Raw genomic sequence first — 27,628 nt, 5'->3', positions numbered from 1 at the left:
CCCTTTTCCTCATAGAGCTCAGCGTCCGATATCGTTTGGCTTCAAAGCACAGTCCTTCGCTAACATGATCTGGAGGGAAGGTTCTTCAGGCTGGACACCAGTGCTTTTTGGGTGTCTTTCTCTGGGCCCCAGGGCTCCTGGGCTGGTGGAAAGACCGCAAGGCACGCGTGCAGGCCTGTGGGAAAGTACAGGAGCCTGGGTGGGCGGGAGAGGAGGCAGCGCCCACCTCTGGGTTTCTGCGGTGCCACCCGGCTTCCGGGGTGGCCTTCCCAGCGCAGCCTCCGTTTCTGGGGGCCTGGGGCGCGGTGCTGGTTGTCACGTGCACGGGGCCTCCGGGGCTCGGTTCAGTAGAACCGGGAGCACCAAGGCAGGGCGGCGGCCCTACGCTGCGGCGGAGGAGCGGGCGGGGAGCCGAAGCCGTGCTCCTCCTGCTGCCTTTGCGTCTGTCCGCCCGTCCAAGCACTCGGCAGCCCGGGCTGAGGACCTGGGGTTGAGGGCGCGCGAGACGCTGCTGACTTGCTCTTTGTGGCTCTTCTCTCCTAGGATGCTAGAAAAGCGTGTGCGGATGCGACTCTGTCTCAGGTAAGAGCCCTGGGCCCGGAGCCGCTCGCCTGGCCCGGGCCCTGCTCGGGGCCGCCGGCGCCTGGCGCCTGGGAGCGAGCTGCGCTCCGGCTGCGACTCCCCCCCGGCCAGGGCGGACCCGCTGCTGGAAGCGTTTTCCTTCGAAGGCGTGGGAGGTCGTGGTTCCTCTGGGCGGGATGAATAAGCGTCTCACGAGCCTTTCGAAAGTCCGGGTGGGCAGACCCTCCGGCGGGGCCCATAAATGACGAGCCGGCGGCGCTGCCCCGAGCTGCCCCCCAGAACTGCTGCTCGGACGAGGACACGCACACGCGCCCTCTCCGGGCAGCCCCGTCCGCTGCTTCCAGACGGTCCCTGCAAGCGGACGGCCGAGGGCGTGACCCGGTGCGGGCTCCCGCGGCGCAGGGCCCCGTGGCCATCACCCAGACGCCTTCACGGTGTGTTCGCAGCGTGGCCCGGCCTCAGACGTGCAGGGCCACGGGGTGTGGATCCCGCTGACAGGAGATGTCCGGGGCGGGCAGATCCGCGGGGCACGAAGTTTGTGAGCCTTTCCAGGACTTAGGAAGGAGGGTGAGGAATGGCGGGGGGGGGCGGGGGGTTTGTGTCCAGGGCCACCGGTGGCGGTGCTGGGGGCCGAGGAGGGCGTGTGGTGGTTGCACGGAGGTAGGAATGTGCCCAACGCCACGGGACTGTTCACCTTAAAATTCTGAGTTTCACCTCTATAAGAAAAACTTTTTTCCAAAGAATTAAATAGAAATATGAAAGAAAAATTATATTCATATTTCTCCTGAGGATGATTCAAGGTTTTACCTTGTCCCCCTGCTTTAGGGGATGCGCTTCCGTTGGGGTTAAACAGTAAGTTAAAGAGAAACTTCTACTGCATAGAATTCCTAAATTTGTATTCTCAGATATATTTCAAATACTTTGGGATTGTTCGTTTTTTAAACCCATCATTGAGGCTCCTGGCTGGCTCAGTCGACAGAACATGCAGTTCCTGATCTCAGGGTTGTAAGTTTGAGCCCCATGTTGGGGATTTTAGTAGAGATTACTTAAAAATAAAATCTTTAAAACAAAAAACCCATAAAACCTTATTGTGATACACTTAGTTCAGCTGTCAACACGGAATTGTTAACGTCCATTTTTCACATGTTGGAGTGAATCTGCAGGTCTGCACATCCAGTTCTGTGCCATAAGCAACAACATTTCTTGTCGCTGCTGACCGTTGTCCAGATCATTGCCCAGCCTGGTCACAGTGGACAGTGTGTGAGCCACCGGCCTGTGTTCAGTGTGACGGGGCCTGACGGGACTGTAATCCGGAAGGAGAGCAAGCCTATGAGGACTGAGGGACAGGAGGAGCTGGGCCTGGATGAGCAGCTGGGGGGGAGCGGGAGGGACCCCCGGGGAGGTCAGCGCACCTGTGGCCCAGCACCGTGTGTGCACGTTCTGGGGAGAGGGGTTGGGGGAGCAGGTGTTGAAATGCAGGTAGTGACAGACTCCTACAGACAGTGAAAGAGAGGTAGGAGCTGCAGCCGCAGTGGAGAGCTGCCGAGTGACTGGCAGAAGCCAGGTGGGCATAGCACCATGGGTGAGCAGCACAGCCAGAACAAGGGTGGTGGGGCTGCCGGGAGGGGGAGGGAGGAGGTCTCCGGGGAGGTCATTCCACGACAGACTGTTAATTTACCGTAACTTTTATTTTTTAAGATCACAAACAACATCGACCCAGTGGGAAGAATCCAGATGCGCACCAGGAGAACGCTGAGGGGGCACTTGGCCAAAATTTATGCCATGCATTGGGGCACGGATTCCAGGTATGTGGGAGCGGGAGCAGAACACAGTGTTTGAGACGCTCAAGGGTTGTTCTGTTTTTCTGAGGAAAAATACCCTGAACTCATCCGCTGTTACTTGTAAAGAAAGAGTGAGACAAGTGCTTGTTGCCTGTGCACATTTGCCCTCAGCTGGGCTAGTGGTACACTGTCGCTGCTGCGGTGCCCTCCTCACGTTTGTGTGAGCTGTGACCCCCGCCCCTGACCTTGGCTCTCCCAGCTCCACTGTTCTGTGCTTGTGTGACCTGGGGGAGGTGCCAGGGCTCCTTGCCTTTGCGGCCTGTTCCGCATGACTCCTTGGCCCCTACCTTCTTGTGGTTTCAGCGTCCTGACTCAGGGATCATACACCTGTAAACCTGCCATGTAGGGAAGATTAAGTGTGTTCAGCCTTACAGCAGCAACTAAAACATCCTAAGTGCTGTGCACAGATTTGCTGCTGATTTTCTTGGAGCCCACAGGAGACGTGGGGAAGTGCGCGTCTTAGCTGCTGCCCACCTCCCTTTCATCTGTCATCCCGACCAGAAAGTGCCCCTTGGGCACTCATTAATTTTACTTTAACTTCTTCGCCTTGTTTGGACTCTTCCACTCTGGGTGGCTCATCTCCGTCGCGTCCCGGGTCTGTCCTTCCCCTCTGCTCTCCTGCAGCGTCACTAGAGTGACGTCTGTTGGACTGTGTCTGTTAGAGGCTGCTGGAGAGTTTGTCTCTTCTTTCTTTGCCACCTGAATCACTGAGCCGCATGCTTGCGACTTGGAGGCTACAGCACGCCCTCCCAGACACCTGATGCGTGATTCTCAAAAGAGCCTTTCTTCGAGGAGCATTATTTTGTGTGTCAGAGACGAATTGCTTGGTTTTCTCTTTGTTCATGAAATTGTCTGCTTCAGAGTGTAAACAGCTACAGAACAAAAGAATCTATCTTTAGTTTGTTCTGCATGCTGTTCCGTACAATTTCAAATGCAAATGAGCGCTAACTTCGATCATTTTAATGACAGCAATAATCAGAAAGACTAAGAAAGGGGAAGGCAAGAAAAATGCCCTCGCTCCTCAGTCCACCTTGGAATTTGTTATCAAAAGTAGACAGTGACCAAATGGTACGTTGCCTCCAGGGCTTTTCCTCCATCTGTAGGAACAGCAGTGTCCTTCTGGGATAGGACACTTGATAGACGCTGCGGCCAGGCTGTACTCAGAACCTGGCACTCAGGAGGCCAGCACTTGGAGCCTGGTCCTTGGGGCCATTCGTGGTCGAGGCTCCCCGTAAGCCATTCACTCTCCTGCAACAGCCAGGCTGTAGTTAGGGGAGTTGCAGAGGTGACATGTCCCTTTTCCGAAGGGTCCCTGGGAGCACCAGATCACCTGCAGGCAGCTATGGAATGAGGACCGGAGCCCAAGGTGAGGCAGGAGGGCTCAAGCTGGACACCAGACCAGCTTCCCGCAGCCGCTGTGTGCAAGCTTTGTGCTCTGCCTGGTTCAGACACACTGTGCTTTGAGAGCCTCAGAGTTAGAAGGAGGAGAAGCAAGGCCTGAGTGAGTAGCACCAAATTCAGGTTCCCGGTCACCCCTCGAAGAAGCAGTGACATGAAAGACCGTGTGGGAGGCTGGTGTGGGCGCCACGTGGTCCTGGTCTGTTTCCGGGTGGGGCGGTGGGGATGTGTTTCATAACTGCCTTTGAAACTGCACCGTTAGGTTGCACAGTGTCCTTCTGTGGGGGCCCGGTTTTGTGGTCTCAGACAAAAGAAAACAAAAAATCATATTCAGGAGGATCTCTGCTATTCCGAGCCTTTGAGATACTCTCTTTTTCTAGTTAGCCATATTTTCTGAGTAGGTAAATTTTTTGTCTTTTTGAAGTCCAGAATATTTGTTCTTCATGATTCAAGGCTAATTCATGATTTCCAGTTATCTTACCGTGTTTGTGTAGCTTATAGATGTTCTCAAACTGCTGTGCCGATTAGCCGTTTAGTTTTCAGAACTGTAGGAGAGCCCCCAGTGAGAGGTCTGTGCGTGTGTGCGTATCAGTGTGTATAATGTATACATTTATGTTTATCAACAGAATATGTTCATTTATACTTTACAACATTTGAGGGTCTCTTCCAGTTACATGAGTTAAAGTGAAACTTTTTCTCCCCTTTCTCAGTTCTTCTGAACTCTTGTTATAATTGAGAGTCAAACACAGTTGGCCCGGCTCGGTCTGAGAGCCCTCCCTCCTCCAAGCAGACGAGGGGCTGGAGGCATTTGGATGCGGGCCTCTCTTCAACCTCTGTCCTCCGCTCCCTGGAGCCTCGCTTCCGTGCTGGCTCTGGCCTCTGTTCTGGGTGGGCGGTGCCTCACAGTAACAGACCCGGGAATAGCTGGAAGCTCTAGGGCCAGAGTGAACGCAGTTCTCCAGCAGTTGGTCTGTCTCGGATCAGGAAGTGTCCTCTCTCACCTTCTGGGGGATCATCGGACAGCTTAACGTTTCTCTAGCCCTGAGCGAGTCAGCAAATACTAAGCTCTCTGACCAGGAGACTTTCTAAGGGTGACCCTCCTGGAGGACAAGCTTCTTTACCTTGGCTTGGATTTTCCATCAAAGCCCATGTAAAGGGCCAACCAGAGCTTGCCCAGCAGACTGAACCTTACTCTGTTACGTGGAAGGAAATAGCTTTACGAGCCTAATAGGTCTGTTCCTGAACCTGGGTGCAGGGCTTTGCTTTAAGAAACTGCATTGGAAGAGCGATCTGGTTAGACCTGCTCTGAGCTTGTAGTGCGGAAACAGCTGTGATTCGTGCCGGACTTGTCTACTCCGTGTAAAGGAAGTTCATGCATCAGAACGTAGAATTTGGTGGAAAATATCACAGTTGACAGAATGTCTTGAATAAGTATTACCTCCAGGTTTCAATCAGTTCGTTAAGTCAAATATGCTCTTGGCTAAAATGGTCAAAACCTCGGTGTTTGAAATCTTTAAAATTATGGGGCGCCTGGGTGGCTCAGTGGGTTGAAGCCTCTGCCTTCAACTCGGGTCATGATCTCGGGGTCTTGGGATCGAGCCCTGCATCGGGCTCTCTGCTCGGCTGGGAGCCTGCTTCTCCCCTCTCTGTCTCAGTCTGCCTTTCTACCTACTTGTGATCTCTGTCTGTCAAATAAATATCTTAAAAATAAATAAATTATATTAAAAATCTGGGGGCTGCCTGGGTGCCTCAGTCGTTAAGCATCTGCTTTCAGCTCAGGTCAGGATTCCAGAGTCCTGGGATGGAGCCCTGCATTGGACTCCCTGCTCAGCGGGAAGCCTGCTTCTCCTCTCCCACTCCCCCTGCTTGTGTTACCTCTCTTACTGTGTCTCACTCTGTCTAATAAATAAATAAAATCTTTTTTTTTTTTTTTTAATAAGAAGTAAAAATAAATAAAACATCTGTTGGGGCGGTGGCCATGCAGCCCTGTTCCCACATCACCCTGTTTCCAGGTACCTAGAGTGTCCTAGTGCAGAGGTTTAAAGACCCTTGGGGGTTACCTGTCCCCCTTCATTGGGGCAGTTGGGCCCATGGGGAGTCTGGAGACCTGGTCCTTTTCTCCCCTAGGTCTGACCCCACTACTGTCCTCTCCTGTGGTAGGAGGGGCCATTGGAAGCAGAGCCCTGCACACGTGTCCTGGGCACCTGTACAGCATCTGAACTCCCCCTTGGGGGCATTGCTGGAATGCTCTGCTTAAAAAAAGAAAGAAAAAAATTTAATCTCATTATTTACCATACTGTGGCATATGTCTGCCCAGCATTATGAATAGAGCCTTCTTGACATTTCTTGAAAATACCACCTTCTGAGGACAGAGTTCTTAGGGTATCTTATGAGTAGCTGTGATTCCTGGAATTGCTCGGTCCCTTTGCCCCTTAGTCATGCTTTCCTTCTGCAGTATCCTGCCTTAATTCTGCAAGTAAAGACAGAGTACCTTTTCCAAATGTAGCAGTTAACCAAAGCAAGGAAATAATCGTGAAGCAAATTTATGACAGTTAACTAGTCTCTTCTGCAAGACAAGACACGATTCTCCTGTAGTTCGTCATCTCTTTGCAAAGCAGGTGGGAGGTTAAGTGCCTCCTTGATGTTTCTCGGAGACCTGAATTCCAGATTTAGCTCAGTCTGGGAAATTTTCATGATTTTTGTTTTAATTTGTTTTTGGTGAGAAATGTCTCATAAATTCGGACTATTTAAAAGCTGGTTATTCTTTACTATCTCAGCTTTCTGCACGTCAAATGGGACACAAGTTGTAGACTAAATATTTTCTGCCACCTTTGGTTCTAAAAGGTCTATGTGTCTGAAATTGGATTTATAATGAGTAAAAACGAAACATAAGCAGTTACAAGAAATCAACCTGTTGGTGCTCCTGGGTGGCTCAGTCAGTTAAGTAACTGCCTTTGGCTCAGGTCATGATCATGGGTCCAGGGATCGAGTCCCACATTGGGCTCTTCTCTCGGCGGTGGGCCTGCCTCTCCCTCTCCCTCTGCCTGGCACTCCCCCTGCTTGTGCGCTCGCGCTTGTGCACTTTCTCTCTCTGTGTCAAATAAATAAAAATCTTTAAAAATGTAAAAAAGAGAAAAAATGGAAGTCCACCTGTCTTAGCTCACCAGAGAGTCACTTTGGTGATCCCGCCTGCACTTGAAGGCAGGCAGTCTGGACCCTGAACTATTAGTTAGGGGAGCATTTTCTTTCATGCTTTCAAAGTTGAACTAACAATTAGACCGTTTTAGTTTCTTTATAAATCTGTGTGCTTTGCCTCAAACAAATGTGACGCTGGAGCATGGGTTCGTAGTCACTGGTCTGTCCTCTTGCCCTTCTATGATTCGCGGTTGCTGTGGCGCTGCCGTGGCACTGACCGGTCTTCTTCCGCCCTCTCCCTGCAGGCTTCTAGTCAGTGCCTCACAGGACGGCAAACTGATCATCTGGGATAGCTACACCACGAACAAGGTAAGGACTGCAGAGCCCCTCCCTGAGCAACTGGCCCCAGAGGACGTGTGTCCAGCCTCTGGCCCACTTGTGTGAAAACACGTCCCACAGGACAGGGAGGGAGTCGCGGCAACTTCTGTTCTCAGTGTGATGCCAAATCTCGTGGCAAGCCCGTGCTGCTGGTGTCTTTAGCCGTGGCCCGTGGTCTCACTGCAGGGCAGCCGGGAGCTATGTCCCTCCTTAATGGTTCTGAAAGACCTGCATTCCGGAGTTCGCTCAGTCCGAGAAACTTTATGTTTCATCTAAAAAAATGTAGGGGTGCCTGGGTGGCTCAGTGGGTTAAAGCCTCTGCCTTCGGCTCAGGTCATGATCTCAGGGTCCTGGGATGGAGCCATGCAACAGGCTCTCTGCTCAGTGGGGAGCCTGCCTACCCTGTCTCTCCTGCCTCCTTGTGATCTCTGTCTGTCAAATAAATAAATAAAATCCTTTTTTGAAAAAAAAGATCTTATTTGGGGCACTTGGGTGGTTCAGTCATTAGTGTCTGCCTTTGCGTCAGGTCATGATCCCAAGGTCCTGGGATCAAGCCCCGTATTGGGCTCCCTGCTCTCTCTTAGAGAGAGAGAAAGCACAGACAGGGGGAGGGTCAGAGCAGGGAGCCTGATGCGGGACTCAGTCCTCGGATGCCAGGATCATGACCTGAGCCAAAGACAGACGCTTAACCAAACGAGCCACCCAGGCCCCCTGGACTTCTAGTTAGTTCTTCATCTGACTGGCCACGTGTATAAATTATTTTCAAAGTAATCCTGGCTGTTGTTTTGCTGCATCACCTTCTCTGCAGTGAAAGTTGAAGACTGGAAAGAACCCTAGTGTCTGTGGTTCATGTTCTGAACTTGAGTGTCCGCCTCGTCTGTGTTCTGTCAGGTCCACGCCATCCCTCTGCGCTCCTCATGGGTCATGACCTGTGCGTATGCCCCTTCCGGGAACTATGTGGCCTGCGGCGGCCTGGACAACATTTGCTCCATTTACAATCTGAAAACTCGCGAAGGGAATGTACGTGTGAGCCGTGAACTGGCCGGACATACAGGTACGTGTTCGCACTGGTGACTTCGGGGCTGGAGATGTTTGCCTGCCGTGCGCTCCAGGCTTTGGACGGAGGCTTCTTCTCAGTGATTATCGAATGGGACTGATTGTAATAATGGCCAGAGACATTCTGACGATGCTCACTGGTAAGAAACCTTGGGGTTGAGGTCTTCGTAGCATCCTGTTTGCAAGGATCTCGGGGACTTAGGCCACCACCTTCACACCTTGCAGCCGCCCTTTATCGTTTCGTGGTAACGTAGTTCGGTCTGTTGGTTTCCTGGAAGCCATCTTGAATCTCGAGTGCCTTTCCACGAGGGTTTCCTAATCTGCACATACATGTGTGACGCACGGAGACGCGCGCATACGCACACACGCGCACGGACAGATCAGCGCGGTCCCCTTTAGCCACTTCACAGCCGCTAGCACTCCTGCTGAAGGGACACAGAATCGAGTCTTCTGGGCTGTTCTTGCGAACGCAGCTGGCTTTAAGGGTTGGGTGGCCTATTACTGGTCCTTGCTTAGTTGACCTGTGACGCTTGTCTTCAGAACAGACAGCATAGCGTTTCTGAAGAAGGAAGCCTCGTCCTCATATCTTACTTGTGTGACTGCTCAGTTCTCACAGTCACTCCCCGCTAGGCCCGCCACAGCGCACGCAGCCAGCGAGGTGGTCGTCAGCGCAGCGCATGTGACACTCCTCTGACTCCAGTGAAGCCTTCTTCTGTTAAATTAACTTCAGCCAAACAGGAGTATGTCTGTGGTCCTTTTTTTTTTTTTTTAATTTTTGTGACTTTTTGTTTGTCTGGATTAATGTATAACTGGCAAGAGCGCTGTGTCCGCCTCGGGGCTGCAGTACACTTACCGCACACCGGCGCTCGTCGCTGGAAGGGCGCGTCAGTCCCCTCTGTTCCCTGCATCCCCGTGGGCCTCCCCTCTGGCCAGCAGCAGGGTTAGACGGCGTGCGGGTCCTGTCTTTGGCTCCGCACCGGCCCACGTTATCTCCTGCTCTCGGCTTCGCTGGGATTGCTCCCTTCTTCATTTTCTGGCTTCTTAAGGTGGAACCTTAGACCTTTCTTTTTCAGAGAGAACCACTTAAAGCTATAAATTTCCCTCTAAACAGGGCTTTAACTGTTATCGCTCAGCTTGAAGTATTTTTACTGTCCTTTTGGTTACTTCTTTGGTTCGTATGTTCCTTACAAGTATGATGTTTAATTTTCAAGTACCTGAGGTTTCCTTGCACAGCTTATTATGGATTTATAATTAAATTCCGTTATGTTCTGAAAACAAACCCCGTGTCGTTTCAGTTTTTTTCTGTTTGTTGGGACTTGTTTTTAGTGGAGCAGAGACGGTCAGGGTGAGCAGGCCACAGACACTCGAAAACTGGTCTGTTTTGCAGGTGCCGGGCCCTGTTCTCCGTGTGCTTATTCGAACCAGACTTTTGATCCTTTTCAAGTCTCTCGTGTCTTTCTCTCTGTGGCTGCTGGGAGCGGATGTTAAGGGCCCTGACTATGGGCTTTCTCTCTTTAATCTGGCAGTTTTTGCTTTGTGTGTTCTGAGCTCTTAGTCGAAGCACATACATTTATGGGTGTTGTGTCTTCCTGACGAATCGATCCTCTTGTCATGATGTAATGTCCCCTTTTCTCTCAGAACATTCTTTGTCGTAAGTCTACTTAGCTGATACCCGCAGAGTGGCTCCCAATTTCTTTTGTTTCCACATGTTTTTTTCCGTCTATTTTCTTTCAACTTGGCTGTATCTTTACTAGATAGCCTCTAGTGGGGTCACGTCTCTTACCCGTTCTAAAGGCCTCTGCCTTTCCAGTGGTCCTGGTTCACTCCTGTTCCTGGAGCAGGGGTCACGCCGCACACATACAGTTGTCCTCGGCTCTGCCGCGCCGCTTGCTTTGTTTTCGTGCCTTTGGGGTTAACGCACTAAGCTGAGTTTGCGGAGTTTATCTGATGGCTGTTTGGTTTCCTCTTTGCATTAATTTTTAGTGGTTTATGTAGGGATTACGACGTACATTATATAATGTTTCACGGTCCACTCAGAGTTCATACTGCATCAGTTCATATAAAATATAAGAGCCTTGCCAGCCACAAAGGCCCATTTAATCCCCTTCATCTTTTTTTTTTTTTTTTTTTTTTTTTTTTAAAGAGAGAGAACGCACAAACTGGGGGAGGGCAGAGGAAGAGTGAGAAGCTCAAGCAGACTCCACACCCAGCTGGGAGCCTGGCCAGGGCAGGGACCCAGTCTCAGGACTCTGAGGTCCTGACCTGACCTGAGCTGATCAGGAGTCAGACGCTCAACGACCGAGCTGCCCAGGCGCTCTCTGCCTTTCGTCTGCCTTTGTCACGTTCACCGAGCTGTCGCTCTATGTGCCCCATCATCCACGGTTCTGCCTTTCCCTACAAACATTCTTGGCCGTTCGAGGAAGCTTGAGTTGCCCTTGACTTTGACCTCAGTGTTGACTAGCTCTAGTGCTCCTCCTGCCCCAGGGCGCAAGCTTTCTTCTGCGTTCTCTTGAGCTTAATGAGTTCGCTTTAGTTTTGTTGTTGTTTTTTAAGATTTTATTTGTTTATTTGACAGAGAGAGACCTAGCGAGAAAGGAAATACTGGCAGGGGAATGGGAGAGGGGGAAGCAGGCTCCCCACTACGCTGGGAGCCCGACGCGGGGCTCAGTCCCAGGACCCTGAGACCATGACCTGAGCCCAAGGCAGATGCTTAACGACGGAGCCACCCAGGCACCCCAGTATCTTGAATTTGTAAAGCTTTGTTTTTTACTAAATTAGGGACATTTTAGGCCAGTCCTCAAAAATATTTTCTGTTCTGTAGTCCTCTCTTCTGTTGCACATCAGTGTGTGGGTTCTGGTATGGTCCGGTGGGGCCCTGGGACTCTTCTGTTTTTGGCAGTCTCCCCCTCTGCATTCCGTCCCCGGGTTCACGGGACTTTTGTCACCTTCAGTGTTCTGACCACACAGCAGCCTGACACGTCAGATGTTCTGTTTTCAGATTGCAGAATTTTTGTTTGCTTTTTAAAAAATATCTGTTACTATTCTTCTGCTGAGATTTCCTGTCTTTTTATTTATTTCGTGTATATTTGGTTTCCTTCATGGTTCTGAGAGCGGTCCTCAGAACCGTCGTCTGCTGTTTGAACAACGAATCCTCTTGGGGTTGATCTTGGTGGCTCTTTCCTCTTCCGTACGGGTGACACTTCCTATTATAGTACGATCAGTAATTTTGAACACCTCCCTGGCCCCGGGGACGTATCGCGGAGGTGTCGCGTTGTGGAGGCTGGACTCTTGTGTTCCCCCGACCCGTGCTGCGCGCCATCAGCCAGAAACCTTGGCTGTCCTTTCCCCGTTAGCCGGGTCTCGCGGAGCCCGCTCTTCGCCCGTGGGGTTCCCGTGTGAGCTCTGGGCCTTAGGCGCGAGGTGGAGGGCTCCCGCTCTGTGGCCTCCCCTTCTAGGCTTTCTTCTCTCCCTTTCCGACTGTGGTTGTCGGCAGATCTGCCTGCTGCCTGATTGAGAAGGTCGGACAGGGATCTTACCGTGTGGCGTGAGATGGGGACCTGCCACCAAAACACACTCCGTGCCTTTCTTCTTGCCCAAGTGTCGGCTCACCTCCTTGCGGTCTGCCCTTGCTTCTTGCACCTTTAATATGCTTCTTTATTTGTTTCAAAGATTTTATTTTTAAGCAGTCTCCACACCCACTGTGGGGCTTAAACTCATGACCCTGAGATTAAGAGCCAGCCAGGCACCCCTGTTTGTTTTATATTTGTCCAGAGCTCCTGGTTGTTTTCTGCGGGAAAGTTGCTTCTCTGGGTGGGAACTGCTGCCCCACAGCCGGAGGCTGGGGTGGGCTCTCCGCAGGGTCCTCATGAGCCGCGTGCCTCTGTCCAGGGAGCACACCTCGTAAACTGCCTTGTTTCTCGCACTGATGAGCTTCCAACGCAGAAAAAACAGACATTCTTAATGTTTATCAGTCCCTGATTTATCCTCAGATTCAGTATATTGACTTCCATTTTTAATTAAGGCTTTAAAGTTTTTAACACTACACTTGTCAAAAAAAGAAATATATGAGGCTTAGAGGAAATATTTTGCAATTTTTGTTTTCTTCCTACATCACGAAATTTGACTTCCTGGGAGTTGAGTGGTTCCTTAAAAACATTTGGCCTCTTATGAATATGTATTACTGGGGAGCCTGGGTGGGTGGCTCAGTGGGTTAAGCCTCTGCCTTCGGCTCAGGTCATGATCTCAGGGTCCTGGGATCAAGCCCCGCATCGGGCTCTCTGCTCAGCGGGGAGCCTGCTTCCCTCTCTGTCTCTGCCTGCCTCTCTGCCTACTTGTGATCTCTGTCTGTCAAATAAATAAATAAAATCTTTATTTTTAAAAAGTGTATGTATTATCTTCTTCAGACATGCTACATAATTTTCATCTTCAAGTCAATAAAGGTTGAAATCTGATAAGCTTAAAATAATCTTATTTTAGTCATAGGGTACAGGTGTGAACTGTTATGGGTTCAGCACATCGGAGGGTTTATGGTCTTTGTCTTGTCTCAGACCTGGGCATCCATCCGTCACTTACGATGCCTCTCTCTGGCCTGAGCATCAGGTTGAGAACTCTTTGTTATGCCATGGTGGGGACATTTTCTTGTAAAATCTTAGAAAGTACTCCTGTGAGTGCTGTTACCAGCAGGTGTACTGAATCCTTCCTAGTCGTGTCTGAGGCCCAGGATGGGAATCGCGCCCTCAGCCTCGGGAATTAAGGCTCTTGGTAATCATTTGTGGCCTGCTCTTGTTTCCATGCAATGTGAGGGTCCACATGGAACCAACAGAAGCTTCTTTCTGTAGAGTCAGCTACCCAGGGTTTGGATCCTCTCTGCCCGCACTTTAGAGAGGAGCACTTGACGGTGCTCTGTCTTACAGAGCAAAGGATGCCTCTGGGAGTGGCTGGTGGACTGAGGTCTCGGTGATGGAGAGGAGACATTTATTATCGTTAGTATAAATGTATTACATACAGAATAGCACTTGCCAAGTGCTGTTTGGTGGAAATCCTCATGTTTGAGAGTGAGGAGCTCCCTGAAGACTCCCATCAGACCAAAGTGTCAGGCCTTGTGTCACAGACTGTTCTCAGAGCTGGTCCCTGTATGCTAATGAGCAGAGAATGGGCACCTGCTTTCAGAGGTCCCTTCCTTCCCAAACATGTCATTGCAGTGTGGACACAGTGCTCTTCCTGACATCAAGGCATAAACATTTTGATCAGGAGTTTAGCCAGAAATTTTCTGGGTGCAACATGATATGTTGTCTGCGACTGCCTAGCGTTCCTGCCAACCCGGCTCTGATGGCTCAGACTTTGTTTTGTAGGGATGGTTTGTTCATATAATCTGAGGCTGAATATGTTACATCCACGTGAGAGCGCAGTGACCAGACCCGCTCTGTACTAATGACTCGTTTCTCTGGCGCCCGCCAGCAAACTCGGATGTGGGCGAGATCGTCACTCTGCTCCGGGGTTACCCCTGGGCTGCTTGTTGGCACCGTCGTCGTTGGCAGTTAGTTAAATGTGACATGCTTTGGGCTTTAGGCTTTGGATGTGTGTGTGTCACAGTCTGGTCCCGCTGCCCACTAAGTAATCTCATGGACCGTTCTGGGGGGTCGGGCTGCCTGACGCCTGGCGGGGTGCAGGGCTCATGGTGCTGTCTGCTCAGCGCTTGCCCTCTGGCTTCCCTCTGGATGGCCCCCTCGGCCTCCTTTCCATCTGGCCCGCTTAGCAGCCCCAGCAGGGAAAGAGCCTCTTTTTCTAGGGTGGCCGCAGGTCCTGTCTGTGCTTGCCATTGGCCACACTAGGTTCCACACCCACCCAGCCAGCCTCCTGGACAGACTGCCTAGACCAGACCTCACGCCGTCCTGGAAGGATGATGGCAAACTGCCCCAGACCCCAAGCTCTGAGAGGATGAGGCCACACAGCCTTGTGAGTGCATCTGAAGCTGTTTCTAGTCTGCTTAGGTTTTCATCTGATTGCGTCTTCTGCCATAAACACTTTATAAATTTGTCTCTCAACTCTGACTGACTTACATACTTACTTACGAGAGGGAGGGAGAGAGGCAAGCTCCGTGCCCAGCGCAGAGCCCGATGCGGGGCTCGATCCTACGACCCAGAGATCTCGACGTGAGCCAACATCTGTCAAACCCTTAATGACTGAACAACCCAGGCTCCCCCAAGCTCTTCTGACTCTTAATAAGACCCTTCTTTGGCATTTCCTCACTCTCACTCTCACTCTCACATCTTTGAGTTACTTTGTCGTGTCTTTTTTCCCTTTTTACCATACTCCTCAAGCAGTGTGCTTGGTCTCTGCTCTCGGCCGCTGCGCACACCGCAGAGGGAGGTGGTTTTCCCTCTAGCTCGGAGCTGGAAGGTGCCCCTCCCAGAGCAGAAGCTGCTGCAGGTGCTGCACAAGCCTGTGCCTGGTGGGTGCCCATGGTGGGGCCTGTATCTCCGCCTCCAGCTTCGACTCAGCCATGGTACCCACCCTGGTGCCCTGGTGCTCTCCAGGGGTGGGCTGGCCTCAACCAGCACCACATGCTCACTGGAGAAATTCGGGGAGATAACTTTAAATGCTCTTCCTTTGTGTTTTTAACCTATAATCTCACCCAGAACTGTGATGTTTTAAAAGAGTCGAGAGAGTCCCAGGGGCACCTGTGAGGCTCAGTGGGTTAAAACCTCTGCCTTCAGCTCAGGTCATGGTCTCAGGGTCCTGGGATCAAGCCCTGCATCGGGCTCTCTGCTCAGCGGGGAGCCTGCTTCCGCCTCTCTCTCTGCCTACTTGGATCTTTATCTCTGTCAAATAAAAAAAGAGCTGCGAGAGCTCCGTTGCCTGCTGATGTGTTCCTGTTGCTGGATATCTGGCCGGTTTCCCATTTGTCGGTAGTGTGAACGTTCTCGTAGGTGAATGACCCCTCAAGCTCATAACCATTTTCTTGGGATAAGTTACCTTCATTGGGCCCTTGGTCTTGGGGAAGCCACACAAGTCACTCTTCTACCCACATTAGTACTCGGTTTTGCTCTCTCTGGGTCAGTAGCTTTTCCAATGCAGAAGTAAGTATATTTGCTTCTCGAGCAACCGATTTCCAGCCAGACAACATGCTCTTTCAGCGCGTCCTGCCTCTCTCCTCTGGGCCTCGGCTGACAGCACTCCCTGATCTCACCCCGGTCCCTGACCCAGGCACCTGCTCTCTGCACTGCCTGTTTTAAGCCTCCTGTCTCTGGACTGTGGCTGCCTGGTCCCTGCCCCAGGCTGTCCCCAGCATGTCCTGACCCTGTCCTCCATGGTTTCTGTGAGGGGCACAGGGACACCCTCGTGCCCATGCACCTCCAGACTTGGCTCCTTTGCTTGACGGCTGTACTTTCCCAGCCCCCCATGGGCTCCCAAAAGACAGCAGCGCTGTTGGCGGGTCACTGGGTAGCACACCCCGAACTTCGTGCAGACCCCGTATCCACAAACACACACACCTGCTGGGAGCTGTCTGCCCCTGAGGTAACCCCCGTCCACGTACAGACGCGTGTCTGCACAAACAGTCCTCCAGGTCATGGTTTCATTCTTCGGTAACAGAGATAGTAACTGTCGCGGACTTTCCAGAACCCACGGAGTGCACACACAGCTCCGTTCCTCGTTCTCTGGGACCACCCCCAGTTACTGGGGAGACCGACCGGGGCTCATCACAGAACGTAGTGCTGGTTCAGCCACTGCCAGAGGACTGAGCCATTTATTTCTGATTTCAGAGCCCACAGTCTGTTTTCTTTCTTTTTCCTTTTTTTCCTTTTTTTGAGAGAGTGCAGGAAAGCTAGAGCGTGGCGGGGCTGCAGGCAGCAGGTGACTCTCAAGCAGACTCCCACCTGGCACAGAGCCCTCCACCTGGAAATCGGGACCTGAGCCAAAATTAAGAGTCGGCTGCTTTAACCTCCTGAGCCACCCAGGTGCCCCTGGGTCCACGTTTTGAAGCCGCTGTCCAGCCCGGTGGCAACTCTGAGGCTGTCCTGGTCTCACGGTGGGGCCACGGGTCAGGTGCACAGTGTGGATGTGGTATTGGGTGATCTCTCGGCACAGGCCACTGCTCACCTAGCTGGGCACTGATGCACCCCGGAGCTACCTGCTATCCCTGTGGGTGCTGTGACCTGGGCTCTGCGAAGTGCTTGGCCGTCCGTCCTTTTCTAGGCCCATAGATGATGTTTGGAAGTCGTCATTGCTGAGGATTTGGGCGATATTTCTTAGATAAATGCTTTGTTTTCCCTGTATTCTTATACTTTCCATACCAGAACCCTTCTGTGGTTCCTTCTTGGTGTGTATTTTATTTCACTGATTTGCACAGCGTCATATGTGGCTCTGCTGTGGACTGGGAATAAGGATTTCTGGGCAAACGAGGCAGGGCATCCTATCCTTGCAAGAGAGGCAGTGTTGCTGCCCCTTCCGTCTGACCCCTGGCCAGCTGGGGTGTGGGCGGCACTGGCACTGTGCTGGCCAGCCCACTGGGCACACTCCTTCTGGGGTCAGATTTGTTGACCCTGCACTTCTAGTTCTCGGGGTCCCTTACAGTAGAACAAAATTGTGAACTGCGGTAAACAGAGCTAATTAAGTAGAAATCCTAATGTGGAGGTACTGCAGAATCGCTTTTCTGGTTAGCTTTTCTCTAGCACACGCCGGTGCAGGCTGGGGATCTCCTGCGCCCCAGCCTCAGCCTCCCAGGCCCGGCTCCACAGCCCTGGCTCCGGCTCGCGCGGCAGGGCTGGGGCTCGGGCAGCGCACAACGGCTCCCATGCCACCCTTCGTACCATGGCGTCCTGGAGAAAACTAATCTGCTCCGCCCGGCACCCCAACCCCAGCTCTGTGCCCTCCCGGAGGGGTCGGGAGGCCTCTGCAGACCACCGTCTCCCCTTCCGCTAACATGTGCGTGCTGTCTCTGCCCCTGGAGTGTGAGCTCCGGGAGGGAAAGGAGCGCTCCTTTGCTCATGGATGTGTTCCAGGCGCCGGGGTGCGTTGTTGTGGGATGAGTGGGTGTGAGTGAGAAGGGAACCTCTGTCCCCGCGTGTGGGTCAGAGGAGCGGAGGCGGCGTGTGTTCCCTGCATCTGCCCTGTGTTCAGCAGGGTGTGGGGCGGGCGGCTTCCTGCCTCCCCTTTGTGCTGGGGCCCACGCCTGCTGGCCTGCGGGCTGTGAGCCAGCCGAGGCCCCGTGTCGCTGACAAGGCCGCGGTCTTCACCTCCACGTGGGACTCCCAGTCGTAGTCGTTCTGCCAGTGTGTTTCTCTATTTGCAGGACCTTAGAGTTAGGGCGGGGTGCGGCTTGCAGGTCGGGGTCTCATCCGTGTCTGTTTTCCAGGTTACCTGTCCTGCTGCCGCTTCCTGGATGACAATCAGATCGTCACCAGCTCTGGGGACACCACCTGGTAAGCATCTGAGCGCCACACCTTTCTCCCACTGCTTGCCGTAGATGTGTAGGAAATAAGATTCTTGGCGTTAATTAGGCCATCTTTTATTAGTCCGAAGCGGCCGTGAGGCATCAAACACAAGTGCGTGAGTGATGAGTGAGTTCATTGTACTCTGCAGATGTTAAAGCTCCAAGTTTAATTTTGAACAAGGAAGAACTGACTCATGACATTGAGGCTGCAGCTGTATGAGAAATGCCCGTTTTTCTCTCCCCCGCACACGCTCCCTGGCCGGCCGACACTCGGCAGCGCTCTGGGGGAGCGGGTGTGCTCGCCTGCGCTCTCGGTGGGACGTGGTGCCGCGTGGACCCGGCAGAGCTCAGGGGTGATGGCCGGTGGACTGTGCGGACTTCCCCGAGTTTGAGCTGTTCCCTTGCCTAGAGTTAGAAGCCCAGTTAGAGAATCTCCAGAACATCTCCATTTGTGGCACCAGGACGCACGTGTACGTGATCATCTAGGTTGGTTGGTTTGCTTCCATCTTCGGAGCCTGGAGGTTCGCCTTAAGGATTGTTAACATCATTTGGTTTGGTTCAGACAGGGATTTTAGGAGTCGCTTTAGACAGAAACTCTCCTGGGGGCTTTTCTGGTCTTTGAGACATGATGTCATCGCGTGCCCTGGGCTGGGGCCTGACTCCCAGACCCCGCTTGTCCTCATCCTCAAGGTGTCCTTTTTGTATAAACTTTGAAAGTTCACAAAAGAGGTGTAATCTAGATTGTCAAGTGGGGAAGAATTTCTTGATTAGAAGATGATTTTTAAAGCTTTATCAGTTACGACTAAGTGTTTTTCAGAGTCCTGGGCACGTTTTGTTTCCTCCCTGTAGTCCCTCCGGCCCCGGGCAGGGAAGTCCACGCAGTGTAGGTGTGAACGGAGCGAGTGGGTGTGCGTCTGAGCCAGATGTCCCGGCGGGCTGGTGCGGACAGAGCGGTTTTCAGTGGGGACCCTGGAGTCTGGGGCACAGAACATGGCATGTGCCACCCTCGTGGCTCTGTCTGCGTGTCACTGTGCCCCCGTCTGGAGCTGCTCGGCGGATGCCCCTGGGCACCAGACGCAGGGCTGCTCGAGAGCCCTGTCCCGCTTGTGGCTTTGTTTCCCTTCCACACAGTCACTTGACAGAATTTAGATTTTTGTCGCGAGAAAACGTGCAGAGGTCTGCTGTGGTCCCAGGTGGTCTGAGGGACAGTTTGTCACATGACTGGTTATCTGACAGAGTGAGGTGACTGCTTGTCCTGTGTCCGTGCTACAGCGCTCTGTGGGACATCGAGACCGGCCAGCAGACGACCACGTTCACTGGACACACTGGAGATGTTATGAGCCTTTCCCTCGCTCCTGACACCAGACTGTTTGTCTCTGGTGCTTGTGACGCTTCAGCCAAACTCTGGGATGTGCGAGAAGGGATGTGCCGGCAAACTTTCACCGGCCACGAGTCCGACATCAATGCCATCTGTGTGAGTAGGGGGTGAGGCTGTGGGTCAGGGCCTTTGCACGCCGTTAGCAAGTTAGATGACTTCTTGAATGCTGCAGAACACATCAGGTTCTTAAATGTGTTCAGGGTTAGCGGGTCTGTGTTTTGCATGCACCTCTAACCTATTTTACGGAAAGTTCCCTATAGAAAACTGAGGTGGGATGCATTCTATCCCGTGACACCAGCGAATTCTGTGCCACTGTTCACCCCACAGACACTGGGGTTGGGCCTGTTGTGTGCAGGGACCTGCTCCCAGCCCTGGGGCAAGCCAGCGATCCGTACCCTGGCTTCCCTCTAGTTGGGGTAAACGAGGCAGTAGTCAGCCCAGTCAGCACAGCCTCTGAGGAGCGGGAGGCAGAAGCTGAGCTTTGAGTAGGAACCTTACACCCTCGGCCCCTCCCTGAGGTTGGGCACAGCCCGCGGAAGGAGCCTTCCCTTCACCGCCTCACCCTGATGTGAAGGGCTCTTGGGGGAAGATGTGATGGGTGCGGTCTGGTTGCTGGGGGCTCGGGCTCCCTTCTCCACAAGGCTAGTCTGGCGTTGGTGGCCCTCGGGGGTGACCATGCTCTTCCTGATCCCCTGGGAAATAGTTTCTTGAGAAGTGCAGTCCAGTCTGGGGAAGACAGCGGCTGCGCTGCCCCAGTACCGACGACCTCACATCCAGGTGCCCAGGCGGCTGCCGCTCCGACCCGACCCACCGCGTGGGCCGGAGCCCAGCCCTGCCGACCGTGCCGTCCCGTGCCAGCAGGAGGCCTGCTGTCGGGCAGTCCCGTTTCCCGGACTTCTCTTTGTGTGTTTGCACGCTCTGCACTTGCTTTCTAGTTCTTTCCAAACGGCAACGCCTTTGCCACCGGCTCGGATGACGCCACCTGTAGGCTGTTCGACCTCCGCGCGGACCAGGAGCTCATGACCTACTCCCACGACAACATCATCTGCGGGATCACCTCCGTGTCTTTCTCCAAGAGCGGCCGCCTCCTCCTCGCGGGCTACGATGACTTTAACTGCAACGTGTGGGATGCTCTCAAGGCCGACAGGGCAGGTAGGTGCTCACTGGACCCTCCTGGGCCTCCTGGGGCTCGGGTAGCACCTTCGAGGATGGACGTGACGCACGGAGGCTGGAATGTGTGGCTCTGTGCCCGCCGCGCTGCTAAGAGACGCGCACCTGGGTACGCCTGCCCGCCTCCCGGTGTGGCCCGGTGGAGGGCCGGGGGACAGGCCAGGGCATCCGTGCTCGGGCTGTCGGCGCGCACGGGTTTCTGGAGTGCCGGCACCTCCCCCCGCGCTTACTGTGTGCGGTGCACGTAGACAGCCGCGTGAGGCGCCGGCGCTCCAGGGCCCTCGCCTTGCTTTCTGTACCCTCTGGCTGTACGTGGTGGAACTGTGTCCGCTAAGTGTGGAGCACAGGCTTGGCCCGGTGTGCCCAGTGAGGTATGAAGTCTGAAGTTCACACATCAAAGGCGACTGTGTGGTTGTCAAGTGCGTGAAAATTCAGCTTGTACGGGGGCGTCTGGCTGGCTCGCTCGGTGATGCGTGCGACTCTTGATCTCAGGGTTGTTAGTTCAAGCCCCACACAGGGTGTAGAGATTGCCTAAAAATGAAATATGGATGTGTGTGTATGTACGTATGAATTATTTCCTTTTAAGATTTATGTTTTTATTTTAGAGAGAGCACGAGCAGGGGGAGGGGACAGAGGAGAAGCGGACTTAGCGCTGAGTGTGGAGGTGGACACAGAGCTCAGTCTCCCCACCCTGAGAGCACGACCTGAGCCGAAACCAACAGTCAGACACTTAACTGACTGAGCCACCCAGGGGCCCCAAGAATAAAATCTTAAAAAGTAATAATAAGGGGCCCCTGGGTGGCTCAGTGGGTTAAGCCGCTGCCTTCAGCTCAGGTCGTGATCTCAGGGTCCTGGGATCGAGTCCCGCTTCGGGCTCTCTGCTCGGCGGGGAGCCTGCTTCTCTCTCTCTCTCTCTCTCTCTGCCTGCCTCTCTGTCTACTGTGATCTCTCTCTGTCAAATAAATAAATAAAATCTTAAAAAAAAAAAAAGTAATAATAAGATACAAGTTGCACAAAAGATGAGAAACTTTCTATATTAAACATCAGGCAAGGCCGTTGAATCGATACATTCAGACTATTTCAACTCTGTATCTTGGTGGGGGAGGAGGGGCGCATGACTCGGGGTCTCCTGAGGTTCTTATGGGATCTCCCAGTTTCCGATGGATCTTGTCCCGCCCCAGACTGAGCTCCCCTCCTGCCCGGCCTGCTGCCCCTCGCAGACCCCTTGCTCCCGGTGCCTCTGCCCCAGCCGTTCCCTGGTCACGGCGCCGTGGCAGAGAACACTGCTCCGTCCGGCGAGGCTGTTTACGCAGTTGGGACACTAGGGACTGTAGGAACCGGACAGGGGTTCTCTGAAATCAGCCGACAGGAGGCCTGTCTCACTGTGGGTTCAGCATGGGGTCGCCCTGTGACGTTCCGTCGGCTTTCCCCTTCCTGTATCTGTCACCAGCCCTCTGAGCCCTGTGCCCTGAACTAGACTTCAGGGCTTATTCAGGGGTTATAATGAGGAACAGCCCACAGCCACACTCTTAGGTCGCAGTTGCCCTCAGGTTGAGATGGTTGGATTTGCTTTTGCTGAAAGATTGACTTACTTTAGAGAGAGAGAGAGAGAGAGAGAGCGCGCACTAGTGGGAGGGGCAGAGGGGGAGAAGCAGGCGGACTGCACCCTGGACTGCACCCTGAGCGGGGATCCCGGCGTCGGCTCCAGCCTCCTGATCCCGCGCTCGTGAGCGCAGCGGAAATCAAGAGTCAGAGGCCCCACCGACGAGCCCCCCGGGCGCCCCTTATTTAAGGTTCTCGCCATCATGCGTCCACTCAGGAGCTGGCGCAAGAGGCCCTGAGCTCTCCGCTGCTTTGTGCCCTTGTTACCCGGTCTGCTCCTTGTCCCACTCTTCTCTTCGTACCAGACTTGGCCCTCCCAGCCCGTAGCAACCGCAGCAGACTTCGCTTCCGGGCGCTCCGCGGGGGCTGCTTCCCCGGCCGGAGACGCCTGCGCGACGGCGCTGAGCTGTACTCGCTCCGGGGGAGCGCGGCTTCTCCTCCTGGCCTGTCCTTTCCTGCCCGTGGGGGCGTTGCAGGGGCTGGGCCTCAGGGCCCAGGGGTCCCGCGAGGTCCTGCCACCCAGCAACTGTGTCACATCACCACGTCGCTGCCCGCTGGGGCGTCCCGGGTCCCCAGGTGACTGGCTGTCCTCTGCCCTCAGGTGTCTTGGCCGGGCACGACAACCGCGTTAGCTGCCTGGGGGTGACTGACGACGGGATGGCCGTGGCGACGGGGTCCTGGGATAGCTTCCTCAAGATCTGGAACTAACGACAGGTAACAGGACGGCCCAGGCGCCCTCCCTGCACGCCCCCTGCGTGCCCCTCAGCACGGGGCGGTCACGGCTGCCGGGGCTCCCGCTGGGAGCTGACAGGGGAGCGTGGGGAGGTGAGGCCGCTGGCCCCTGAGCCGGGAGCCCTGGGGGCAGGGTCGAGAGGAAGAGCAGTGGCGGGGGCTCCAGGTGTTGTCTTTATACGTTTCTTTGAACTGTTTCAAAATAGCAGGCGGACGTCGTGGCGACTGGAAGATCATTCCAACCTTGAAGCGTGACAGTGATAGCATTTCCAATCCACCCTACTAACGCGGACGCCCTCCCCCTCAGAACTGCAAAAGGGCAAGACCTTTTCCTTCACTTATTGCTGAAACCAAGAGCACAATTCCTACGAAGAGAAGAATCTCTGTGCTGTCAACTCAACAAGTCGTGCATTCCTCCCGGGACCATGGTCTTTGTTTTCTTTTTTGTCTCAGATGAATTTAAAAGGAAATACTCTAATAAACGTGCTAACCAGAAGGTAAACCTGAGTGTGATTGCGAGGCAGACACACCTTTTCACTAGTTCATTTGAATTTTAGGTCAGTGACCCCGTTTTGTGCTGTTCATGCAAAACAAGTTGAGGATTTTATCTCGTAATTGGTTCTGAATTTCAGGTCGTGTGGTAACAGGATTTTGCAAACATTCATGTTTCCTTTTTAAAATCGATTCCTTTCTGTCCGATAGTTACACAGAGGGAGAGGGTGTGCCGCGGCCTCTTCGAAGTTGTTAATGATGTAAATTGCGTCCCTCACTTTTTCGTTTTTGTCTCGTGTCACACGACCTGGCGCACAAACGCGGCTCGGAAAGGAAGGCGCCAATAAGGGAAGGCCCCAAGCGCGGTGCGGGCGGCCCTGAGCACGCGGTCAGGCACCTTCTGCACCCGCCCTCCTGCCTTCTCCGTTCAGTTCTTAATCAAACCTTGGGTTTCCTCGTGAAGTCGGAGGGAAGTGGGTAGCGAGAGCCCGACACTACCCCGCGCCCCGCCCCCCCAGCCGTCAGGAACCTCTGTTTTCCAGAGAGGCGCCCGTCCTGTGCTTGGATAGTCAGTCAATTATTTGTGTATGAAACCATGTACAAATCAATGTTTTGAAAATAATGATCTCAAACTTTCTAAGTTAAATTTTAAAAAATTTGATCGTTTGCCATATTGGGTGGGTTTACTCTTAGAATCGCATGCTGTAGAAATGCTCAAAAGCGCATACAGGACCCAGTCCTTAGATGTTGTTTTTCTTTTAAGAAATAACCTCTTTACAGTTGTAACCACTGCGGCTCTGTCCCCTCACTGCTGCTCCGCACCAGCGACGGAAGCCGGGCGGCTGGCAGCGCTACATGCTTGGGCAGCGGGATCATCACTGTTTCTTTCTTTCTCTTGGGGAAAAAAAAAAAGAAAAAAAAAAGTCCTGTTCCAAATGATCACTGTTGGATTCAGGGGCGGGGGTGGGGGGCAGGGACCGGAGACCCTGGCCTTCCTCTGTAACTTCCTCCTGGCCTGTCTCGGCCGTGGAGCCAGCCTTTTGCACCACTCTGTAAGGAGGCCGATCGTTCTCGAACACGCAGACCTCCCTGGTCCCGCTGGAGGCCCGTGGCCGGCAGCAGTGTTGGCATGGCAGTGCTGAGGGTGCCTCCCTGCCCCCGAGCCCACTTCCCAGCAGCAGTGGTGGCTTCTCTCTGCCCTGTTTCTGCAGCAGCCCGTGGAGAACTGTGCTGTGGCGTGCAGCAGGCCTGGGTCTGGCAGAGAGGATGAGCACGAGCCCGCCCTCCTTTCCATACACACCTCTGTAGCGCTCTCTGCACCCTGTGCCCCTCACTGTTTGTATTTGATTTTAAAGTCAGTGTATTGCAAGGAGGCTGGATGCAAGATAGATACTATATTAAACTGTACTGTTATTTAAGATGTAATAAAGCAGTTTGACATGAGGGACTTTGGTGTGGCTGCTTATTTGCCAGGCTGTTTGGGGTCCTGACGGCAGCCCTGCTGTCCTGGCCGCCCTGCTCCGGGAGGTTGGCCGGATCTGGCTGTGTGGGCTGTCCCACGGCTGCCCGTTTCTCTGCCAGGTCTTTCATCCCCATCACCGAGAGTCCATGAAAGGAGGGTCGGGTCCTGTGCCAGGTCCCCGCAGTTCTGCCACCACCCAGACCACTCCCAACCTCTCGGGCCGCTGCCCAGGGTGCGTGCATGGGGTGTCCCCAGGGCCCTCCCTCCCGTCTCTTGTCTTCTGGGCCTGCGCCCCCTTGCTTCTAGCTCCTTCCTCGGGAAGATGTCTGAGGACGCTGCTCCTGCTGACTGTTTTTGATCTCAGTCTGGATAAAAAGAACTCCAGCTCGCTCAAAAGGAAAATAAGCATCCGCCACCAAAGCGTGAGCAGTAAGTCAGAACGGGCCCGCGCTCCCAAAGGCCCCGCGCCTGGGCGGTCGGTCCCGTTCTTCCTCACTCTTCATAGCTGTCAGGGGTAACCTGGTAAGTTTTCATGGGTTAAATGTTGGTACTTTTTCATAAATAAGTGAAGACTGCTCTCCATGGGAAGTACTCCCACCTGAGTCTCTGTTCTCCCAATCATCAGCAAGATGGAGCAGCGGGGGCTTCCTGAGTGCTCCTGCGAGGACCTGGGGTGCTGTCTCCTCGGAGACTGGCAGCCTGAATGGTGGGTTTGCCTGGCTTCGCCCTCCTCTCCCACAGCTCCCTGAATGACACTGCCAGCTGTCTTACGAAATGCCAGAGAGCATCCGAGGTGCCCCTGGGGCTGACAGCCAGAGTCCTGGGGAGGAAGGTTCTCTTAGGATCAGAAAGCAGGTGGTTAGGGGCGCCTGGGTGGTTCAGTCCGTTTAAAGCTGCTGCCCCTGGCTCAGGTCATGATCCCAGGGTCCTGGGATCAAGTCCCATATCAGGCTCTCTGCTCAGCAAGGGAATCTGCTCCTCCCTCTGCCTGCCACTCTGCCTGCTTGTGCACACACGCTCTCTCGCTCCCTGTCTCTGTCCAATAAGTACAATGTTTAAAAAATAGAAAGCAGGTGGTTAGCTTGCCCAGGGGCACACCCTGGAGTGGGCACGAAGTGGGCATGGGGTACAATGGAACCTGGTAGCCCTCGGATGTCTACCTGTTCCCTCTCCCCGGTGCCCCAGCCTGGCACCCAGCATGCCCCCGTTCCCTGACCCCAGGGCAGAGAAGCTGACATGGTCTCTGCATGGTGCGGCCCTCTTGCTGGCTTTGAGATTACTGTCCCACATTCTCACCAGAGCAGTCCCTGGAAACCGACATCAGTAGGGGCATCTAGAAAGGGGCACCTGAGCTGCCTGGGTGGACTGTGCTAGTTCTCATCCTTCGGGCACAGAACTCAGGGTTGCCCAGACGGAGTGAACCCTTTAGCACTTGGCCTGTGCTGCTGGGACAGTCCCGGGAAGTGACCTCTCGCTCTGTGCCGCGTGTCCCCCTCCAGGGTGCCCACCGTGCTCCCTTCCACCGCTCCAGTCTCCCCTGCAACCACCGCCCCTCCTGTTCTAGTTGTGGCCCTGCCCTTGGGGGCACATCTGTTGCAGGCATGCTGTCCAAGCCCCACACGGAGCCCTTGGAGGCTTGACTCCAGCTGGAGCCTCTCTCTGACTACTAGGCCCTGTCCCCACCACACCCACTCAGTGTTGTGCCCCAGATGAATACTGGGGTCTCATGCCACCTCCCATAGACCCTGACCCTCAACCTGGCCCCACCAGCCCTGGGGGCTGCCCAGAGGGGTATGCCGTCCAGGCAGCGTCTCCCTTCTTCCTAGCACTCCGTCTACCCCCACCACTGCCTGCTTCTTGAGTCCAGTCAACGCCCTTCCTGGAGCCAAGGGCAGAATGTGCCCTTCAGGTCCTTGCTGCAGGTTACTTGGCCTGTCTGTGCCCGGGGTTCCCCAAGTGAAAACCACAGACAACAAAAGCACCTGCTTCCTTGAGCCCCTGTATGCAGGTGTCAGACCCCACCCGCCCCAGGCTGCCACTGCCTCTGCCCCACGGGGGCTCCTCCCAGCTGCTGGCAAGGCGTGCCCCTTCACAGAGCACCCCGGTGAGAAGCTGACCGTCCACTCGAAGATCCTGTTCCCTGCTGAACTGTGTGCATGGCACTTCAAAGGTCAGCAGGAAGAGGGGCTGCTCCACTCTGTCCCCAAAAACCGCTCCAAACAGGACACTGCAACATTGGCAATTCCAGACACTGGCCCCTGGGAAGGAGTGGCCATGTGGGAGGGGCTGGACTTGTCCCATGGTTACTAACCAGAGGCCTGAGGCTGAGGATGGAGGAGATGACCTCTGCATACCCCAAGCCACCCCATCCCCCACAGGGAGCCTTGGTCCCTCCCTGCCACCCCTGTCACCCAAGGCTCCTGGCCACTTCCCCTTTTGAATACTGGGCAGCCTCTGTTCACCTCCCCCACCCCTGCCAGGCACAGCTGAGGCCAACTTCCCTGTGAGCTGAGAGCACCCAGCTCCACCCGAGAGCCTGGACCACCAAACTGCACTCAAAATCCAGGACCCCCCACCCTACCCGAATGAGTCCAGGTCTGAGCAGGCAGCCTATCTGGCTCTACCTTCCATGGCCCAGGCTCCCTTCTCCCACCTAACCCACCGATTCTGCTGTCCGCCATCATTCCACTCCTCAGAAGACGGTGCATCTAGGTTTAGGGGTCTGAGGGTTCAATAAAACCGGAGTCACAAGTCATGTTTCAGAAAAATGCAAAGAAACAAATACTAGTGCTGGGAAAGCTTTACCTGAGAGCCTCTGAGGCAGAACCCCCAACCTCAGCCCAGCCCAAACTAACCGGCCTTTGTCCCTGCTGCTGGCCCTTCCCTCTCACCAGCAGGCCTGGCTTATTCCTGTTCCACCTTTGGACTCAGCCCAAACAAAACTTCTAGGAACCTTCCGGTGCCCCCAA

General features: G+C 54.0%; 1 protein-coding gene and 1 long non-coding RNA gene across 4 annotated transcripts in view; one reads left to right on the top strand and one right to left on the bottom strand.

Annotated features, from left to right (window-relative positions):
- The window catches only part of GNB1 (G protein subunit beta 1), an 88,516-nt gene extending 63,876 nt beyond the window's left edge, over window positions 1–24,640 (top strand). For all 3 annotated transcript variants that reach the window (XM_082686269.1, XM_082686270.1, XM_082686271.1), the window contains exons 3-11: window positions 544–582; window positions 2,281–2,387; window positions 7,262–7,325; window positions 8,226–8,388; window positions 17,746–17,812; window positions 19,096–19,297; window positions 20,137–20,353; window positions 22,575–22,687; window positions 22,912–24,640. In XM_082686269.1, coding sequence (XP_082542395.1) covers window positions 544–582; window positions 2,281–2,387; window positions 7,262–7,325; window positions 8,226–8,388; window positions 17,746–17,812; window positions 19,096–19,297; window positions 20,137–20,353; window positions 22,575–22,681 — 966 coding nt within the window. In that variant the 3' untranslated portion in view covers window positions 22,682–22,687; window positions 22,912–24,640. The remainder of the gene's footprint in view (window positions 1–543; window positions 583–2,280; window positions 2,388–7,261; window positions 7,326–8,225; window positions 8,389–17,745; window positions 17,813–19,095; window positions 19,298–20,136; window positions 20,354–22,574; window positions 22,688–22,911) is intronic.
- LOC309842294 lies at window positions 24,329–26,814 on the bottom strand. The gene is made up of 2 exons (XR_014299599.1): window positions 26,777–26,814; window positions 24,329–25,479 (listed from the first exon to the last, which is right to left on the bottom strand). It is a non-coding gene; the product is annotated as an uncharacterized lncRNA (long non-coding RNA).
- Between the last annotated feature and the right edge of the window lie 814 nt (window positions 26,815–27,628).

The sequence above is a fragment of the Mustela nivalis genome, assembly GCF_964662115.1.
Source record: "Mustela nivalis genome assembly, chromosome: 10".
Lineage (NCBI taxonomy): Eukaryota > Metazoa > Chordata > Mammalia > Carnivora > Mustelidae > Mustela > Mustela nivalis.
Note: the sequence above shows the minus strand (reverse complement) of the source record. Positions and strands in the feature narration are given on the sequence as shown.